Source organism: Bufo gargarizans, chromosome 2 (assembly GCF_014858855.1).
Source record: "Bufo gargarizans isolate SCDJY-AF-19 chromosome 2, ASM1485885v1, whole genome shotgun sequence".
NCBI classification, from domain to species: domain Eukaryota; kingdom Metazoa; phylum Chordata; class Amphibia; order Anura; family Bufonidae; genus Bufo; species Bufo gargarizans.
In genome coordinates this window covers 163,439,340-163,461,566 of record NC_058081.1, presented here as the reverse complement: position 1 = coordinate 163,461,566, position 22,227 = coordinate 163,439,340, and the positions used below count along the sequence as shown (strand labels likewise).

The 22,227-nt window shown below is 42.7% G+C and overlaps 1 protein-coding gene and 1 pseudogene across 1 annotated transcript in view; both read left to right on the top strand.

The window, feature by feature from the left end:
• Window positions 1–22,227, top strand: part of LOC122929645 (unconventional myosin-Vc-like) — a 63,827-nt gene that overhangs the window by 18,401 nt on the left and 23,199 nt on the right. Inside the window, exons 2-3 of the mRNA XM_044283277.1 lie at window positions 19,341–19,451; window positions 20,647–20,809. Of these exons, the coding sequence (XP_044139212.1) occupies window positions 19,341–19,451; window positions 20,647–20,809 (274 nt within the window). The remainder of the gene's footprint in view (window positions 1–19,340; window positions 19,452–20,646; window positions 20,810–22,227) is intronic.
• On the top strand, window positions 3,215–3,311 carry LOC122929916 (annotated as a pseudogene).

Here is a 22,227-nt window from a genome sequence, read left to right as displayed (position 1 = left end):
TGATCTTACCGGATCTAACGAAGGCCTATTAGTCTGCATCAAATTTTACCAGAAAATTGCATGTGGGGGGTGCTAGCCCCCCTATTTAATACTACCTCATATCTGTGTTTTTATGTGAAATATCTCTGTAATGATATGAGATCTAACGTTGAAACTACTTGATCTTACCGGATCTAACGAAGGTCTATTAGTCTGCTTTAAATTTTACCAGAAAATTGCATGTGGGGGGGCTAGCCCCCCTATTTAATACTACCTCATATCTGTGTTTTTATGTGAAAAATCTCTGTAATTATATGAGATCTAACGTTGAAACCACTTGATCTTACCGGATCTAACGAAGGCCTATTAGTCTGCATCAAATCTTACCTGAAAATTGCATTATGGGGGGCTAGCCCCCCCCTAACGTAATACCAAATATCCATAATATCTCTGTATTTATATGAGATCTAACGTTTGAAACCACTTTATCTTATCGGATCTAACGAAGCCCTATTAGTCTGCATCAAATTTTACCTGAAAATTGCATATGGGGGGGCTAGCCCCCCCTTATGTAATACCAAATATTTATAGCTCTATAATTATATGAGATCTAACATTGAAACCACTTGATCTTACCGGATCTAATGAAGGCTTATAACTCTGCATCAAATTTTACCAGAAAATTGCATGTGGGGGGGCTAGCCCCCCTATTTAATACTACCTAATATCTGTGTTTTTATGTGAAATATCTCTGTAATTAAATGAGATCTAACATTGAAACCACTTGATCTTACCGGATCTAACGAAGGCCTATTAATCTGCATCAAATTTTACCTGAAAATTGCATGTGGGGGGGCTAGCCCCCCCTCATTAATCACTTAATAAGTCTGTAATTATGTGAGATCTAACAAAACAACTAGTTGATCATACCTGATCTAACAAATATCTTCCAAAATAGCTAATTGTTTGGTCAATTTTTTGATAAGGGGGGGGGCTGATGACGGGTTAGCCCCCCCTGCAAATAACTGTTAATATTTTTACTTCTGTGTGAGATCTAACGCAAACAACAATTGATCTAACCTGATCTAACAAAGATCTAACCAACTGCATATGTTTTGTTCAAAAATTTTGATATGGGGGGGCTAACACGGCTGAGGTGTGACTTTGCACTCCATTGGCCTCCAGTGTAGGTCTTTGTAGTGTGGTCGACTGCACTACTGTGGCCACAAAAAACGGTAGCAAATAGACATCAATAGCAGGGGTGCACAAAGGGCCGCATTGTCAAGTTGCACTATTTCAAGGGACTACAAAAAAAGAAAATCAGACCTTGTTTGCATCAGCCTATTACACAGGCCAATGCAAAGTGAATGGGGGGAATGATCACTATCACGGTCATTCCTCCCTCATTCAGTTCTATTGATGACCGGTAGCACATCCCTGATTACACAGGGAGATGTGCTGCCAATTATTGTGCATCTTTCATCCTGATAACATATTCAAATCAGCCGATAAACGAGTGATTCCTTGTTTATCGGTAGCACGATTATACCAGCCAGATATAAGGAATGAGCCCTCCTATGCACACTTGTTCCCAGTAATTGTCCCTAATATTGTGCAGTGTAAGGCCGCATGCACACGTTATGCGGGCGTTCCGTGCATTGGGGACCGCAATTGCGGTCCTCAATGCACGGGCAACATCCGTGCAGCGGGCCGGACCCATTCAACTTGAATGGGTCCGTGGTATGTCCGCACGGCAAAAAAATATGACATGACATATTTATTTGCGGTGCGGCACAACGGAAAGAAACACCACTGAAGCACTCCGTAGTGCTTCCGGTGTTCCGTTCCGCTTCTCCGGAATTGCGGACCCATTCAAGTGAATGGGTCCGCATCCATGATGCGGGGTGCACACAGCCGGCTGTGGATTGCTGACCCGCCGTTTGCAGGCCGCAATACGGCCACGCTGCCCAGCGGCCGTGTACATGAGGCCTAACAGGGGATTAAAGGGATTTCCCATTAAAAATTATTTTTAACACGTTCCTGCAGCATATCCCTGAAACAGAAGAGTCATAATGACATGCTCCGTTCCTCCGTGCTGCCCCCGCTGCCTCCATCTTCTGGTCCCGGCACTGTTTACTTCTGGCTGGTTATGAGCATAGTCACTTGCATCACTCCAGCCAATGACTGGCTTCAGTGGTGATATGGCCACAAGCAGCACGCTACCGCTGAAGTCAGTCATTTGCTGGAGGTGCTCCGGAACCAGAAGATGGAGATGGTGAGAGCAGCATGGAGCAGGAATGTATGAATCTTCTGTGTCAGGGACCATGCTACAGGAACTTGTTAAAAAATTTTTTTTACTGGGGAAACCCCTTTTAGTGGCGACATTTCCTTCATGACCCCTATTCACAAATGAGCGCTCTCCTTCACTGCAGAGGACGGCACTCACTGGTTCCTTTCGCTTCCTGCACCCCCAGATATACTGTAGGGGCCCTGCAATAACCAGTAAGCACTTTCCCTAAGAGCTCATGCACACGGCCATTGTTTTGGTCCGCATCTGAGACGCATTTTTGGTTGCTTGGATGCGGATCCTTTCACTTCCAAGGGGGCCCGCAAAAGATGCACAATATTTGTGACCATTACCGTTGCTACGATCTGCAGAATGCACATGGCTGGTGTCGTGTTTTGCGGACCACAAAACACGGTACGGTCGTGTGTATGAGGCCTTACTAGCGGGGAAAGCACTTATTGGTTAACCCTTTAATGACCAGTCCCTTTATATGATTTAGCGCACGTGGTTTAAACACTTGTTACTTAATTTTTTGGGCTACCAAAATAACTTTTGCAGCTTTTTATTACTGTACTATTTTATTAGTTTTATTAGGGGGAACTGTACAATTATTATTTTTTTTAAGTAATTTTTATTCAAACATTAGCTCACTATAGCTCATTCTTTAAATATGCAAATTATTATAATTAGTTCCCTATTTTTTGTTGGATTGTTTTATTATATAATATGTATAGTTTCACGTGAATGGGGTGATAATAGTGATGTGGTTGGTGTGAGATTTTTTTCTTTTAGATATATATATATTTTTTTTTTATATAATCACTTTTTTACTTTTAAATATATTTTTGCCACATAATATGTCCCCCAAGAGGTCATAAGAAAACTGTTGGGGGACAGTGAACAATTTTATTTTGCACTTTGTTTATTTTTATTTTTTTACATTTTCTTATCGCTTCTCGACCTTTTGGCTAAGATCAAGTGTAGTATCTGTTCTTATCAGGTCCTGGTGGTACCAGGCTACCAGGATGTAGAACAGAGAACCACACAGCATCCCTAGGGTGTGCGGCCTGGGACCAATGCACCCAGTGCCGGATCGAAGCCAGGGGCTAAGATGTGTTTGAAAGGTGCAGAATTGCCCCAGGAGTGGTGACCCTGGAGTGCCTGAATTTACTGGGGGTGGGAGCCCACTGAGTGATGGCAAATTTGCACGCACTTCACTTTTGCACATTTTGAGTGCACTCACCTCTATTCTTTGCCCGGCCTGGTGTAAATAAGAGAGTTTTTATGTCTTATCAGTACACATTCACTTAGGTGACCAATAACAGAAATTACAGTCAGTTACTGAAAGTAAGTATTGAGAATGTGACATGTTACTTGTTATCTGGATGTTCCCGATAATTACCCGTTCATTACCGGAAATGAAAGCTGCATTGACATGTATCAGTCATTGACGTCCAATGTGCCAATTATGTCGTCCTCTTTCCATTTAACTTTATTCAACGTTTGTAATGTATGTTTTGTATCCTTCAGATATGTGGGGAGTGTCTGTGCATATGGCTGTAACTGTTGGTCTATATATCTGGATAGGGAACTTGATAGGCGGTCTATACTTGACACGATAGGTCTCCCCGGTGGGTTTTTGCTTATTTTGGAGTTATGGTAAAATACAGCGATCATGGGGTGTTCTATACTTATGAATGTTGCTTCTTTTTTGTGCAGAATTACTTGGTCTCTACCTCTTTGGACAGGAGTTTTCAGCTTTTTTTTTTTATGCTCTGTTGGATATTTTTACTCTATTTTGTATGTTCTACTGTCTCCCATGTTCTCTGCCTCCCTGTGATAGTTTTCCTTATCCACTATGACTATGCCACCGCTTTTGTCTGCGGGGCGAATGATGACTTCATTATTGTCCTGCATAGTGATAATCACTTTTTTCTCTTCTCTAGTAATGTTACTCATGTACTGGGAATTTTTAGGTTTGCTAATTTTTGTATTTCTTTTGTTACTTGGTTCATTAAACTATTTAGGGCGGGGGAATATTCTTGTAATGGATGGTATTTCGATTTTGGTTTAAAATCCATATGTTTAAAATGATCTTCATTTTCTACTGCTACTGTTTGTCCTTTTTTTATAGTCTTTCTTAGATACCCCTTCTTTATTTACAGTTTTTTTTTATGAAGTATGTTTTCAGAGCTAGTCTCCTCATAAATTTTCTCACTCCTATAAACGCTTCGAATTTATTAAAAAATGTAGTAGGGGCACATTTTTATCCCTTTTTCAGGATTGTTTCTTCTCCTCAGATTATATACTTTTTGCCCGAGAGTGTCCTCTTTATTCCCATTTTCTATTAATTGTTTTTTCTTTTTGGTGACTTGCCTCTCTCTACATCCCCTCTTTTGTTTGCATTTTTTTTAACCTGAAAAAAATCCTGTTTTATTGTCTTTTTGAAGGTGGACTTTTTCCTACTACTTTCTTCTTTATTTTCTTTTTGGTTTCTTGTTTCACTGATTATTTCTCCTTCCGGATTTTCTTGTACTACTTTCTTCCCTTCTTTTTTTTCATTAACCTTTCCCGTTTTACACACTGCACTGTATGTTGTACCTAGTGAATATCCTTTAGGATCAGCTTTCTCTATTGTTTTTTTTTCTTTCATCTTTTGTTGTTTCTGCTTCTCTTTTCTCTTCTTCGTCTATAGTCTGGTTGAAGGGGCTAAGGCTACTTTCACACTGGCGTTTTGGCTTTCCGTTTGTGAGATCAGTTTAGGGCTCTCACAAGCGGTCCAAAACGCATCAGCTTTGCCCTTAATGCATTCTGAATGGATAAGGATCCGCTCAGAATGCATCAGTTTGCCTCTCCATTCCTCTTTGGAGGCGGACACCAAAACACTGCTTGCAGCGTTTTGGTGGCCGTCCGACGAAACTGAGCCAAACGGATCCGCCCTGACACACAATGTAAGTCAATGGGGACAGATCTGTTTTCTATGACACAATCTGGCACAATAGAAAACGGATCCGTCCTCCATTGACTTTCCGCACCAAACGCGAGTGTGAAAATAGCCATATAACGGTTCTGTATGGGGATGTCTGTATTATGCATTATTACTATTGGTTATAAGGGGACACTGGTGTTCAGATCTTCTGATACATCGGAGTCATTATGTGTCGTAAATATTGATCCGTGATTGCTCTGTATTTCTGGCAGATATTCGTCTATTGTTTCTAAAGAGTTAAAGTTTTCCTCTGTGTAATGTTCAATGATTTTTGTTGGTAATGAGTCTATTAAATTTCCGCCTCTTTTTTTCTTTTATTTCTTCCTCTTTTATATGGAGTCTTCTTTCTATACTATTCACTAGGGGTTGTATAATTGGGTCGTCTTTCCAGGGCCTTAGTTTCTGAAATAGTTCTCATATTTCCTTGCTTATAATCATTAGTCTTTGCCTTCTTTTATGAATAATGAAAATGATGGCTCTCCTTGAGAAATCGTGGAACATTTGTTCCCATTCTCTAATGATGTCTTTGTCCCCCATATCTCCTGACAATGTTTTTTCCACCTTTAACCCCTTCGGTATTGTAATCCACTCTATATATTTCTCTAATCTCGTTATTTCCCATAGGTCTTTCATTTCCACGGTTAAGGCCTCATGCACACGACCGTATTTTGTTTCCGTGTCCGTTCCGTTTTTTTTTGCGGATAGGATGTGGACCCATTCATTTCAATGGGTCCGCAAAAAACGTGGACAGCACACCGTGTGCTGTCCGCATCAGTATGTCCGTTCCGAAAGTGTGTGTCATGGCTTAAAGGGGTTGTCCGGGTTCAGAGCTGAACCCGGACATACCCTTATTTTCACCCCGGCAGCCCTCCTGAGCCTGGCATCGGAGCATCTCATGCTCCGATGCGCTCCAGTGCCCTGCGCTAGATCACGCAGGGCACAGGCTCTTGTGTTTTCAATAACACACTGCCGGGCGGTAACTTCCGCCCAGCAGTGTGTTCGGTGACGTCACCGGCTCTGAGGGGCGGGCTTTAGCTCTGCCCTAGCCGTTTTACTGGCTAGGGCAAGGCCAAATCCCGCCCATCAGTGCCGGTGACGTCACCGGGCTGCCTGTCAGCCCCATAGAGAGCCCGGTATGTCACCGGAACTCAGAAAAATGCCTTTGCCCTGTGCAATTTAGCGCAGGGCAAAGGAGAGCATCGGAGCATGAACTGCTCCGATGCTCATGTCAGGGGGGCTGCCTGGATGAAAATGGAGGGCTGTCCAGGTTCAGCTCTGAACCTGGACAACCCCTTTAAGTTATTCCCTATTTGATTTGACGCTTGTATTCCAAAAATAGTTTGAACTCTTTGGATTCTTTCCTTTCTATCCTACCACAGCTCAGACATTTTTTGTAAATATGGGAATAGGTAATAGCAAACTAACCGGTGGCTTACTAGAAGCTTGCAGTATTACGTGGCAATAATGTACAGTGCTCAATTGCTTCAATAGCGCTATTTTGTTTGCTGTACCTGGTTTGGCTGTGGTACCGCAGCAGAACCGTAATAACTGCTGCAGTAAATAAGTGTATTAAATGTAATTCAAATGATACCGCGCTCTAAGGGGAGGGGATAATCGTAAGTTCAGCAATGCTGTTCACATTTTGTTTGTTGCCTATGTTCTACATATGTGCCAGGAATACTCCTCCTGTACCCCCCATGGCATGTACCTATAGGCTCTGACTAACCATATATATATTTCCTTTTGACAAGAATTTGGGGGATATGGGCCCCACTACATTTTAGTAGCTGTTTTCTATAGTGCAGTCAACTATACTTTTCAGTGCAGCAGGATCCTACAAATAAGTATAATGTTCAGTCTCTGTTTTACATACAACAGTACTTATAGGGCGTGCGGTGGTAGGAGATGGACCATACAGGAAAACACCATTATTGCAATTGCAAGAAAAAGTAAGTTGACCCTTTGGAATTACCTGGATTACTGCATTGATCACTAATAAAGTCAGTCAGAATTATAGGCAAACACAATCTAACTAAACTAGTAGCAGTGGCACATAAACAGTTTTGGGATCCAGAAACTTCACATTATGCCCCTGGTCAGAAGGTTTTACCAGCATACAATGTCTGCCTAATCTATCAGTGCTCGACTCCTTCTTAAAGGGGTTATCTGAGACAAAAAAATGACACCCATATGCCTGGGCCCCTCGCACTGATTTTACTTACCTGGCTCCCCGCTCCCTGTGTTGCTCCCACACAGCTGCAGCTTCTTCTCCCCATGCGTGCATAAAAATATCCAGTGTCGGGGGGAGCAGCCAATGGCTGGCGGTGACGGGGGTGAGCTTCCCTAGCATCGCGGGTGATGCATCATTGTGAGGGGCCCGGGCATTTTTCTACTCTCGGATAACCCTTTTAACTATTTCGTTTTTTTATACATATTTTATATTTTAAAATGTTGAATATAGATTTTTATTTTATTTGAATTGTTTTTGATTTTTTATTCTACCACTATTTTTTATATATTTTTTATTAAAAAAAAGTAAATACCATATTTTTTGCCCTGTAAGAAGCACCTGCCCATAAGACACACCTAGGTAAAAATATATTTTTCATTAGACCTCAGATGAGACTACTAATCAGAGCCCCAATTTTAATAAGACCATAATCAGACCACAGATCAGACCCCCAATGTTAATAAGACCTCAGATCAGACCCACAATCAGACCTCAGCTCAGACCCCAATGTGAATGACCCCCAATCAGACCTCAGATAAGAGCCCCAATATAAATAAGACCCCCCCATGCCTCAGATGAGACCCCCATGCCTCAGAGAAAACCAAAACAAAACTTACCTCTCCTGCTCCTTACGCCGCCGCTTCTTGGATCCAGATCTCTTCTCTTCTTGCCGCTCTGTGCCGACAGCAGAGGACAAGAAAGCTGTGAGTACAGAGCCCAGGGAGCGCTGCATTCACCTCTGCATTCACTGCTTCCCACTCCTCCAGTACTAATGAGTGCTTCCATAATGGATATGTGCCTAGAGTCAGCCAAACACGTAATGCAGATGCAGTAGTAACTGCAACAAATGAAGATGCTAAATGAGAGCTTACATACAGAGCCCAATATACAGTATCAGACAAAAGTTTAGACACATCTCTCCATGGTTTTTCGAATTGAACACATGAAAACGAAGGAACACGTATGGAATTAAGTAGTAGCGGTAATTAAAAATGTGTTAAACAAACCAGAATATGTTTCGTATTTTTTAACTTCTTCAAAGTGATGCTCTTTTGTTTTGATGACAACTTGGCACACTCTTGATATTCTCTCAACCAGCTTCATGGAGTAGTCGTCTGGAATGGTCTTTCAACAGTCTTGAAGAAGTTCCCAGAGTTGACGAGCCCTTGTTTGTTGCTTATCCTTCACTCTGTTCTCCAACTCATCCCACACCATCTCAATTGGGTTAAGGTCAGGTGATTGTGGAAGCCATGACATGTGATGCAGCACACCATCACTCACTTTCTTGGTCAGATAGCTCTTACATATTCTGGAGGTGTGTTTGGGGTCATTGTCTTGTTGAAAACCAAAAAAAAGGTCCCACTAAGCACAGACCAGATAGGATGGCTTGTTGCTGCAGACTGTTGTGGTAGCCATGCTAGTCAAGTGTGCCTTGAATTTAGAATAAAACGCCAATAGTGCCTCCTGCTAAGCACCCACACACCATCACACCTCCTCCTCCTCCATGCTTCATGTTGGAAACCACACATATAGAAACCAACTGGTCACCTTTTCTGCATCTCACAAAGACATGGCTGTTGGAAGCAAAAATCTCAAATTTTGACTTCTCAGACCAAAGTACAGATTTCTGCTGGTCTAACAGTTGATGTTGAGATCTGGTACTTGATCTCTGTAACATATTTATGTAGGCTCTAATTTGAGGTTCTGGTAATTTGTGAGGCTGCTAACTGTAATGAACTTATCCTCTTCAGCAGATGAAACTCTTGGTCTTCATTTCCCTGTGAAGTCTTCCTGAGAGCCAGTTTGAATATAGCTTTTGATGGTTTTCATGACTGCAACTGAGGATACCTTGACACTTCTGAAAATGTTCTGGTGTGACTAACCTTCGTGTCTTAAAGTAATGATGGACTGTTAGTTCTCTTTAGGCCTCTTTCACACGGGCGTCATGTTTTTTGCCCGGATAAGAGGCGGGTGCGTTGCGGGAAAATGCACGATTTCTACGCGCGAGTGCAAAACATTGTCATGCGTTTTGCACTCGCGTGAGAAAAATCACGCATGTTTGGTACTCAAACACGAACTTCTTCACAGAAGTTCGGGCTTGGGATTGATGTTCTGAAGATTGTATTATTTTCCCTTATAACATGGTTATAAGGGAAAATAATAGCATTCTGACTACAGAATGCATAGTATAATAGTGCTGGAAGGGTTAAAAAAATAAAAAAGTTAACTCACCTTATCCTTTTGTTCGCGTAGTTCGTTCCCGGTCTGTTCTTTGCTAGCTGTGGGCTTGGGCTAAAGGACCTGTGGTGATGTCAGATCACATGCTCCATCACCATGGTGATGGACCATGTGATTGGAGCATGTGATCACTGATTGTGTGAATAAGCCCTTAGTTGAGTGTCTCTTGCCATAATGTGGGTTACAACAGAATAAGGCATAAAAACTGTATGGAAGTATGGTATGTACCAATTCTACCTTTGTACAATACAAGTGATGGTCTCAAATGTGTTATGAAGGCAAGAAATTCCAAAAAGGAACTCTTGACAGGGCATAACTGTTAACTGAAGACCATTCCAGGTACTACCTCATGATGCTGATTGAGAGAATGTCAAGATAGTGTAAAGCTGTCCTGAAAGCAACAGCAGCCCACTTCGAACACTGTAAAATATGAAACATTCTGGTTTGATTAATACTTTTCTGTTCACCAATTAATTTCATATGTGTTGCTTCATTGTTTTAATTTTTTTTCAACGTGAATCTACAATGTAGAAAATAATAAGAAAAACCATGGAATGAAAAGTTGTGTCCAAACTTGACTGGTACGGTGGATCAGTAATAGAATAATAATATATATACGCACCATATTGACGATTGTGAACTCAATGTGCCTTTCGCCGTTGCTTCCTCCGGGGGCACTAAAGAACATAATTTCCAACCACAAAGATTTTTAACCATATGTAGTCAATAAGATGATCTGTACTCAGCTGGATGGTAAAATTACGTAAAAACTTTAGAGGATTAGGGTGATGAGAGCATTTGTGGAGTCGCAAACTCCACTGCCTGGCAAGAGGGGTGACATAGCGTGTTACATAAGGCAAAGTCACATTGGGACAAATTATTGAAAGATGTCTGGGCTGAATAACTATGGGATCATTTTGCCGGCACCAAGAGGAGGGAGGGAAACTACAGAGTATGTTAGTTGACAACTGAATGCAGGAGAAGGTGGACCACAATTTTGGCCACCAGAGAAACAGCAGGGGGAGCTATCAGAGGAAAATGTTATATACTTAAAAAAAAAAAAGCTTACAATATTTTTATTGCATGTATATATTGTGACACAGTGAGGGGTTGTGTCTAGCAAGGCAGGTATTTTCCTCCCAGCATGTTCGGCTGGGCTGGTTTCCAGCCAGGTGAGGTCAAATACTGGACCAGAGTTTAAGTGCCGGTCTGGGTTTTGGCAGCACCTGGCTGTCCTTAAAAAGGCAGCTGGGCTCAGCAGAGATGTCTCTGTTTTTGGGATCTGAGGCTTTGTGCCGTGTTGGAGGGAAGAGAGCCGCCCGCTGGGGAAACAGGCCCCCTAAAGCCTACTGTGGACTACTGGAGGCAGAACTGCCAACAAGGTAACTTGTGTTATATGATCTTTCCATTGTGTGTGAATTAACACCAAGACTGCAAAGTTACGTGCTGTTTTGTGCATTTGCCTCAAATGTGAATAAACACTGATGTTTTGAGTTAAGAACTTGTATTTTGCCTCTGTACTGCGCCCGCTTACCCTATCTACCAGAGCGAAACCCCACAATATCAACAATACTTCATTTGAAATGTCCTATTGCTAAAAATGGTGGAACATTCATTCATTGAACTTTCCACAGATATGAGCCATGTATTATTGTTTTGAGCTGTAGGATCTTCTAGGCTTGACCTTTTTCTAGCTTCTTAACTAAACAGTAACATAACCAGCAGCTAATCAGTGATATAGAGGATGTTACGCTGAGGCTATAAAAAAGCTGAAGGGATTATAATATTTAGTTAGCTAATAAAGCGAGCAGACGGCACAGGTGTTCACACGGCTGCAACATATAAACTGTTGCCCAGGATATGCCAAGCTCACACCGCTTCATGTTCCTGCCAGGCGAGAGCTGATTTAGGATACTTAATGCTGCATACTAATCCTCTGCAACAGATCTATAAGGTAACATTGTTTTCTGATAAACCTAGAAATATGTTATGACATTCAGCTAGGGCCTTATGGTTTATTTTTTGAATTTCACTTTATATAACACAGGTAGTAGTGTGACATATGTCACCCATTCTGTTTCATGAACTCACTTGAAGTTGATCGTGTTATCTTTTTGAAAACATGAACCAATGGTCTGATTATTCATCTCAGGAACGTCCTGTATTGTCACAAGGTGTTACCCATAGCAAAAGGGTAGAAGGAAATTCTTTGCGATAAAACACTTAGACTCGTGCGGTGAAGTGCCATGTACTGGAGTGCATGAGTTAGGCTATATGCACATGACCTGATGTGTTTTGCAGTCGGCAAATTGCGGATCTGCAAAAAAAAACGGATGATGTTCCGTATGGCATCACTTTTTTTTTACGGATCCATTATAATAATGCTTATCCTTGTCTGCAAACTAGAAAAAAATAGGACATGCACTATTTTTTTTGCGGGGCAACGGAACGGACATACTGATGCGGACAGCACACGGTGTGCTGTCTGCGTTTTTTTGTGGACCCATTGAAATGAATGGGTCCGCATCCTATCCGCCAAAAAAACGGAACGGACACGGAAACAAACAACGTTCGTGTGCATGTAGCATTACTTCCTCACCTTTCTTACCAGTAGCCAGACAAGTCAGAAGTCATGGCTGTTCTGGTGGATCTTTATTGTTCCTATTTCGATGAGGATTTGCTATCACTGTATGATCGATGGTGGTCTGACCTCCTGGATCCAGGTTCTTAAGGTTTTTCAACTTTCTGGTAAACTCAGAGAGTATAAGGAATGTCATATTGAAAACCTTTAAAGTAAGCAGCCAGTATTTTTCCAAAACTAACCTGCTTTATTGCCCGTCCATCAAATGTGTAAAGTGGTTCCAAAGGTTCTAACAGCCTCTAAAGGAATAGGAGAAACTTATGGGAGGAAATGATGGACTCTAGTGGGAACCATGTAGGTTCTATGCACAGCTTTTAATAAGGTTTCCATAAGTGAGATATGTCTTTTATCCACACATGAAATCCAGTTTGGGATTAGGAGGTAGAGTTTAGATCGCTGTATAGACTGAAGAATTAAATCTGTTGTGCACGAAACGTGTCGTTTGCGGGTGGGTAAAAGTAGGGCCATGTAATTAGTTTCTTCCGCAAAATGAAATATGCATAGTTTAGCATGTTTCCACCATTGTGCAGGTTGTAGGCCACAGTAAAAAGGACTAGACAGAATAGGGATTAAAAGAAAAAGGGGGTTTGCTAAGTAAAACTAATTTTGCCCCAGTGCTGTAGTGAAATGTAAGTGATCTTGGCAGAGAAATTATATTATGCTATTTGAAAAGTTGAGACTTAACAGCAACCCATTGGTGTGGATCCACAGTGTCATATATGGCCACTAGAGATGAGCGAATCGAAGCTGACGAAGTGAAATTCGATCCGATTTTCAGGAATTATTTGATTCGCACTATTTTTCCTAAAATGGCTGCTGCATGTGTGAGGACATGGAGCAAGGAACTTTGGGAAGTCGGGATCACCCATAATACCATGCATGCAGCCAATCAGCAGCCAGCCGGCCTTGTGATGTCACAGCCCTATAAATAGCCTCAGCCATCTTGGATTCTGCTATTTACCAGTGTACTTAGTGCAGGGAGAGATGTCAGCAGGCGCTAGGGACAGTGCTAGGAAAGACTTAATTGTGCTAAAAATTTTTTTACAAGTTCAGGGAAAGATTATTCAAGGTGTAGGGAAAGTATAGGTAGGAATCATTCCACAGCATTTCTGTTGAACAGGGTTCAGTAGGGGAGGTTACAGCCTGGGTAACAGGAACAATCCGATAACACCTTGCTGCACTGACTGCGGATCCAAATTGTCACTATACAGCTTTATAATTCCAGCAAACCGTTCTTGTTATTGGGGTGCAAGTGCTGTTTGATGCAGCCATTAACAGGGTTTATTACAAGGAAATATTTCTACGTCTTATTTGCCCTTGTGCGGTGCAGTTATATGTTCTACAGCATTTTTGGCTTGTATTAGTGGGAAAAAGGTCTTATTAGCCGTTGTTTGGTGAAGTGTGAAAATTACAACCCTTTTTGACCTATATTCGTGGCAAAAGAAAAATATATTTGCCGTTCACCGGTGCAGTTATCTGTTCTAAAGCCCTTTTTGTGATGCATTAGTGGCAGAAGAAAAATATATTTGCCGTTCAGCGGTGCAGTTATATTTCATAAAGCCTTTTGTGGCATATATTAGTGGCAAAAGAAAAATATATTTGCCGTTCAGCGGTGCAGTTATATGTTCTAAAGCAGGGCTTGACAAATTTCTTTGGAATCTAGGAGCCAGCTAAAAAAGTTAGGAGCCGTTTTTGTTTTTTTTACCTTATAAAGCCTTTTTTTCAGCAACAAAAATTACACCTCTTAAATTAACATATAAAGAAGTCTAGACCCAAACAACATGGGCATTAACAACATATACAGCGGCAGTGTACAGAATCGCAAACACCTATACAGTGGCAGTGTACAGAATCACACACACATACAGTGGCAGTGTACAGTACCGCACACACATATACAGTGGCAGGGTACAGTACCGTACACACATATACAGTGGCAGTGTACAGAATCACACACACATATACAGTGGCAGTGTACAGAATCGCACACACATATACAGTGGCAGTGTATAGAATCGCACACACATATACAGTGGCAGTGTACAGTACCGCACACACATACAGTGGCAGTGTACAGTACCGCACATACATATACAGCGGCAGTGTACAGTACCGCACACACATACAGCAGCAGTGTACAGTACCGCACACACACATATACAGTGGCAGTGTACAGAATAGCACACACATATAAAGTGGCAGTGTACAGAATTGCACACACATATACAGTGGCAGTGTACAGAATTGCACACACATATACAGTGGCAGTGTACAGAATTGCACACACATATACAGTGGCAGTTTACAGTACCGCACACACATATACAGTGGCAGTGTACAGAATGGCACACACATATACAGCGGCAGTGTACAGTACCGCACACACATATACAGCGGCAGTGTACAGAATCGCACACACATATACAATGGCAGCGTCCTGGCTGCCGTGGTAACTGATCGGAGCCCCAGGATTACACTGCTGGGGCTCCGATCAGAAGCTGCCACTGCCACCAATGAAGAGGAGCGGAGGGGACCCTTTGGCCACTGCCACCAATGAGAAGGGGAGGGACCCTGTGGCCACTGCCACCAATGATTTTAATACTGGGGGGTTGAGAGGGGCGGGCCACCAATAATTTTAATGGGGTGGGAAGGGGCACACTGCGCAACCAATGATAATTAACCCTTAATACAGGAGGCGGGTACTGGTAGCAGATCAGCGACAGTTAACCCCTCAGGTGCCGCACCTGAGGGGTTAACTGCTGCTGATCTCAGCTCCCTATCAGAAGCAGGGTGCCAGCTATGCGATTCTGCTGCCGACACCTGCCTCCTGTATTATGTGTTATATGGGTCCGGACTATAAGTATTAGGCTACACAGAGCGTTGCCCATAGATGTCCCAGCACTTACTATTATTCCTGGGCGCCGCTCCGTTCGCCTGCTGTGCCCCATTACTGTCTCCTGCTCCATATACTAATTACTATGGAGAAATGGGCAGGATACATCAGCTTCTCTCCTGGGCGTTCCTTCTCCCTGCGCTGAGCTACGATTGGACAGCGCTACAGCCAGGGAGAAGGAATGCCCACATGATGCAGACCCACTGCGTCCTACCTACTTCCTCCGCTCCCCCAATGCCACCCTGTCCACTCCGCCCCCGGGTAACTCCTTCCCTGCCAGACTGTCCGAGAAGTCCACGTAGAGGCCGCGGAGTGCCGGGAGCGCCTCGGATTACTGGGGGATTTGTTTAGCCCTGTTCTAAAGCCTTTTGTGGCGTGTATTAGTGGCAAAAGAAAAATATATTTGCCGTTCAGCGGTGCAGTTATATGTTCTAAAGCAGGGATGATCAACCTGCGGCCCTCCAGCTGTTGTCAAACTACAACTCCCATTATGCCTGAGCAGCCTACAGCTATTAGCCTACAGCAGTGCATGGTGGGAGTTGTAGTTTTACAACAGCTGGAGGGCCGCAAGTTGAGACTCCCTGTTCTAAAGTCCTTTTTTACATGTATTAGTGGCACAAAAAAGAAAAAGAGGATTTGTCGTTCTGTGGTGAAGTGAGAAAATTGCAGACTTTTTGGGGGTGTTTTAATTTCCTTTTTATTTATTAGATTTTTTTGGCATTAGCAATTCTGATGGATTCCTGACCAAATGCTGACCGAGTGAAGGCGGATCCGTTTTTTGTGGGTTATTGTTCTGACGGATCAGAAGAAGGGCAGAATAATCAGTGACGTCAACACAAACTTACTGCTGACACCCTCTCCACTCTGTTGGGGGGCTCTACTTGTATAAGCGTTTAATAGAACAGGTTCTGTAGACATCTATGTGAAATCAGCTGGCGACGGTGTAAAAGGAGTGCACTTTTTCTTGGTGCTAACATCGACCTGTAAGTCTGAGTTCATACTTGAGTTATTTGGTCAGTTTCGGCCCCATGACTGCCCAAGTAAGTGAAGTGTGCAGTGATTCTAAGAGAGATGCCTGTCATCTGCATGTCATACTGACTCACAGTATTATTTCACTACCAAAGCAGACTCCCTATGTGTGTTACTGCAAGGCACAGTGTTCTACACCACTATAAAGGCTCTCAGCAGCCAAGAAATAGCCGTTTTTTAATGCGATTCGCCACAAATAAATTGGGATCAAACCAAATTGTTTCAGAAAATTCGGCAACCCGGCCGAATCAATTTTTTTTTTTTATTCACTCATCTCTTTTGGCCACCAATTGTGAAGGATAAGCCTTAATGGGGTGTTGTGCATTTTAAATATTTATGACCCAGGATAGTTCATCAATATGAGAGCAGAGCCAGAAGCAAGCTCCAATCTGTGTGCAGTGGCCATTCTGGGGTACTGCAGCTCATTCTCTCCCTATGCATATTAATACTCTTATTAAAGATGTTACCGTGTTGTGCGAAACCATTCCTAACACGCTAGCGAGAAGGTGGTCGAGCTTTAGTGGATAAACAAGAGGTATGGAATATGATATAGGATTTGGATCATGGCTAATCTAGAGACAATGGAGTGTATGATTTCATACTCTCAGTGCATCACATTGTAAAGTGTGATAAACATATTTTCCTTTGTCTAAGGGGAGGGTGTACCGTAATGTGTCCGATTGTGTACACAGCCTAGTGTTGACTTGTAAGGCTGGGCTTTTCAAGAATTGATATTCGCATGAACTGTTCCATTTACTAATGGAGGTGTCTGGATCTCTAGGGGTATTGACTAATGACTACAGGCTTACGGACACTATAATTGCAAAGCTGTGGGTAGTCATTTTGGGGGTCATGTACTAACATTCTATAACAGTTTTTGGTGTAGAAAAGTTGATTTTGTCACAATTGCTTTTTGCGACAAGATCTGTGACTTTTTATCTATTTTCTACACGCGTCCCACTTTTCCAGAAAGTAGGCCGGGTATAGGTGGGAGGAGGCAGAAGCTCCACGGCCTGACTCTATTGCCATCATGTTCGCCATAAAACTGCCACACATTACACCTGAAAGCTACCCCAGCTTCTGGCAGATGTGACAGATTGTTGTGTGCCTAAATTAGTCTGATCTTCCGCAAGCCAGGTTTTTAATAAGACTGGCATGTGAAATGGCCTCAATGTATTGCGCTTGAAATATATCATTTCTGTGCACTTTATTTTTAAAACTGGTTCCGAAAAAGCAAATAGAAATAAAAAGTAGCTGATGAGATTAGGGTATTTGTACCTAAAGTAAGGAAAAATAGTTCCTGCATAACGTTGTACATGTACTGCATGGTGATCGTGTGTAGAAGAGATGTGACCGAATGATCACCAGTGAGAAGGTGGCTTTGGTTGTCAGTTGTGATTGGAAAATAATCATTTCACAGCTCTTTAACCCTATAAAGGATCATATTCATTACTTACCATCATGAGCTAAAGGTTTGGGGCTTCCTTGCAATTTCATACAGACTTTTCATCACCCACATGATCCAGGTCCAGCTTCTTGTAATTAGTGGGGGTCCTAGGGGCCCCTAGCAGTGCAACAGTTATCATTTATGCTATGAATAGAGCTAAATGTTTGTTGGGTGGACAACATATTAAAAAATAGTCATTTATGAAGGTAGCTGTAATTGTGTAATGTATTTATTTTACTTTTCTGTTTTGGGTTGTGGTCAAATGACCATGTCCATGCAGCCCATATTTCCTGTGATTTTATGTCCATGGGCGTGTCAAAGGAGTAACAGGGGCAGTGATAGGGGAGTGTCTATGTAACTAGCTGGGTGGGAGGAGCTATAAACTAGCTGGGTGTTAGGGGAGTGTCTATGTAACTAGCTGGGTGGGAGGAGCTATAAACTAGCTGGGTGTTAGGGGCAGTGATAGGGGAGTGTCTATGTAACTAGCTGGGTGGGAGGAGCTATAAACTAGCTGGGTGTTAGGGGCAGTGATAGGGGAGTGTCTATGTAACTAGCTGGGTGGGAGGAGCTATAAACTAGCTGGGTGAGCGAATGTACATCTGAATGAATTCTCTGGCTTTGAGGGACTGTCCCTGTACAGACGAATCCCCACTGTGCTGGCAGATTAACATGGCCGCACATCTCCTGAGACCGCGATAATCTTGCGCTTGTGCCATTACTAAAAATATTTGCACATGTGCAAATGGTATGCATAAAGAAATGGATAATTCATTTTCTTGATGTGGATTTGTGGGCATATCATCCTCGCAGTATTGGCGCATGCGGGAGATTTTCAAGGCTGCACAAGATGTGCAGCCATGTTAATCTGTTGCCATAGGGAGTGTCTAGAGCTGTTTCCCTGCCTCATTACAAAACTGCATGTACCCAAAAAAGGGAGAAAAAATGCCACAAAAATGTTTGTATTGCTTCTCATATTTCCCTATTGATTTTAAAGGGACACTGTCACCTGGATTTCACTTACTGAGCTATTAGCATCACCACATCAGTCTCCATGATTTATACTAAAATATACTAGTATTACTGCCCTGTGTCTTGTAATTTGTCTATAAAATCGCTTTTATCAATATGCCAATTACCTCAATAAGGAGTCCAAGAGGCTGTCCCTCCGGCCGTTGGAGCCCAGCCGCGCCCATTATCTTGGAGCCCAGCACCGCCCCACTGCTAACTTAGGGGATATTCACACACAACAGATGGTTGCAGAAACTTCTGCGACTGAAAATCACTTCTGTTTGTCAGAGTGGAGTTGTTTTAATAGCAAACAAATGGATTTCTTCAAGCCCCATCAAGATGAATGGGACAGTCGCAGACAATCTGCAGCGTGTGAATATACCCTTAGGTTAGGTAACGTCCACGTTTAGTTAGATCAGATTGCAGAGTTCTCTTGGATGAACTAGAGGAGACGAGTAATGTAGAACTTGTGCGTCTGCTGACTTTGCTGGTTCGGAGGCACTGTGGTCATACTTTTTGTATAAGCAGAATCATGTGAATGCAATCTTGTCCTATTATAGAGTCCCGGTCTGACCAGTAACATTGCCTTTCTGTTGCAGTATAACCGGGTGTGGATCCCTGATACAGATGAAGTCTGGAAATCTGCTGAGATCACAAAGGACTTGAAGATAGGGGACAATGTGCTTCATTTGCGCTTGGAAGATGGATCTGTAAGACTTAAAGTTATAATGTAATTTCTGCCTGTGTAAGTGTACAGTCCAGTGAAGTTTATGGTTGGCCATACACGTTACATAGATGTTCATTGAGCGCTAGTTCAGTTGACAGCTATCTTTCCCAGCTCCCCCTCGATCAAGCATGTATGTGTCCAGAAAGGGGTATGGGAGACGTGCTGCCAGAACCCTCTGGCAGCAGTTTATATACCGGAGAACAAAAGATTTGGGCAGTTGAAAATCCAATGGACTGATCCATATTTTCCCTGACTTCTGCCATGGGGGATAAGCAGGCATGCCTCCTACACATGGTCGGCTGGTCCAACTGAAATCCGCAGGTGTGGCCGACATTTATCTCACGTGTATGTCCGGCCTAATGGTATATACACATGCAGCACTAAGATTATATGAGTGCAGGACAATAGTCCCGCGGCGGCCCGACGTGCACAGCATCATTGTAATGTATGATGCTGTATACTCCTGTGCGCACGATCACTGCCGCTCCAGGGCATATGGCTCGCTCACGGATCGTATATCTCGGAGGGCATACAGTCGTGTGCAAGAGGCCTAACTGTTTAAACCAGGGAACCCAGTTTAGGGAAAACTGAACCCTGCACATCTGTAACTGCCCATGAAGCCAAACTATACTAGTCAGATTAGGGACATGGAAGGCGCTAAGCAAAAAAAAACAACACCACCATACTGTAGTAACTACCTCCAAGTCCTTTCTTTCCACCCAGTTGCGATTGTATGGCGCTGAACATGTTGATCTATCCTGACAGACGTGGTCACAGACCGTGTACCACTGCTGTCAGATAACCTCAGCATTGTGGGCTCCTATAGTGTTACAGAGATCTTGGTGCACCTTTTTCCACAGGGGTTTCAGAAACTGCCACCAGGCATAAAAAATCCCATATTTTTATTTAGCAGCAGATTACTTTTGGATAAGCCAAACCGAACCCTAAAAGTAATACACAAGGTAGTAAGATTGCTGTGCTGCTCCCCAAACCAGTCTGAAAGTAGAGCAAAGCTAAAACTATATATCTGCTACAACATTTAAAACGAATAAAGTATTATACAGTAGTGCCAGACCATGGGATGGGGACATGATCATGCCAAGACATGTTTCTGTCCCAGATAAGAGAAAAGTTTATTTGTATGTAATCGTAGACTTGCAATATCGTTTTTCTTGTAGAACTTGAAATATTTGATAGAGAAAGGTCTACCTCCTCTTAGAAATCCAGACATTCTTGTAGGAGAAAATGACCTCACCGCTCTCAGTTATTTGCACGAGCCTGCTGTCCTGCACAACCTTAAAGTGCGATTTATGGAGTCTAAACTTATCTACACATACAGTGGTAAGTAAATACCGCACCACAGCTGCATGGGAGTACTATATGTGTCATACATCTGAGGTCTTTCTGCAGAATGAACTATCGTTACCTCATTCTTTTCATATTTTCATATTAGATTTTCTTTCTTTTTTATCATCAGAATGATCTATGCATTATTAATTAGCTTACTAATATACTGTATTTATCATAACTGCATTGATCATCCTATATAAGATCCATTGACTCTGACACAGGCAGGGAGCTCCCCTCCCCCCTCTGTGTCGATGATTAGCTCCCAGACTGTGTCAGAATAAGGCCTCATGCACATGACCGTATGTGTTTTGTGGTGCGCAAAAAAAACGGATGACATCAGTGTGCATTCCGTATTTTGCAGAATGGACCAGCTGGCCCTAAGAGTCCAATCAGACATCCGTTGAATGGGTCCGGATGCGTTCCGCATTCGGACCCATTCATTTTCAATGTGGCCGGAAAAGATGTGGACAGCACACAGTGTGCCTTCCGCATCCGCATTTCTGGTCCGTGGCTCCAGACAAAAATAGAGCATGTCCTATTCTTGTCCGCAGCTGCGGACAAGAATAGGAATTATCTATTAAGTGCCGGCGATGTGTGGCGTCAGTGTTTTGCGGTCCGCAATACACTACGGACGTCTGAATGGACCCTAATAGAACAGTGCTATCCTTGTCCGTAATGCGGACAATAATAGGACATGTTCTATTTTTTTGCGGAACGGAAATACGAATATACGGAAACAGAATGTACCTGAATGGTTCCGTATACGGAGAAAAAAAACTTAATGGACACTGAATGAAAATATGTTTGTGTGCATGAGGCCTAAAGGAGGAAGTAGAGCCGCCAGGAGATGAGAGGAGAATTTGAAATAGGATGATCAATGCAGTTTTGATAACATATGTTAGGGTACTTTCACACTTGCGTTTTTCTTTTCCGGCATAGAGTTCCGTCCTAGGGGCTCTATACCGGAAAAGAACTGATCAGGCATATCCCCATGCATTCTGAATGGAGAGTAATCCGTTCAGTTTGCATCAGGATGTCTTCAGTTCAGTCGTTTTGACTGATCAGACAAAAGAGAAAACCGCAGCATGCTATGGTTTTATCTCCGGCGAAAAAAACTGAAGACTTGCCTGAATGCCGGATCCGGCATTTTTTCCCCAAGAGATGTATTAGTGCCGATTCCGGCATTCAGAATACCGGAATGCCGGATCCGTCCTTCCGGTCTGCGCATGCGCAGACTGAAAAAAAGGTGAAAAAAATAAATGCCGGATCCGTTTTGCGGGATGACACCGGAAAGACGGATCCGGCATTTCAATGCATTTTTTCAACTGATCAGGCATTTTTAAGACTGATCAGGATCCTGATCAGTCTTACTAATGCCATCAGTTTGCATACGTTTTGCCTGATCCGGC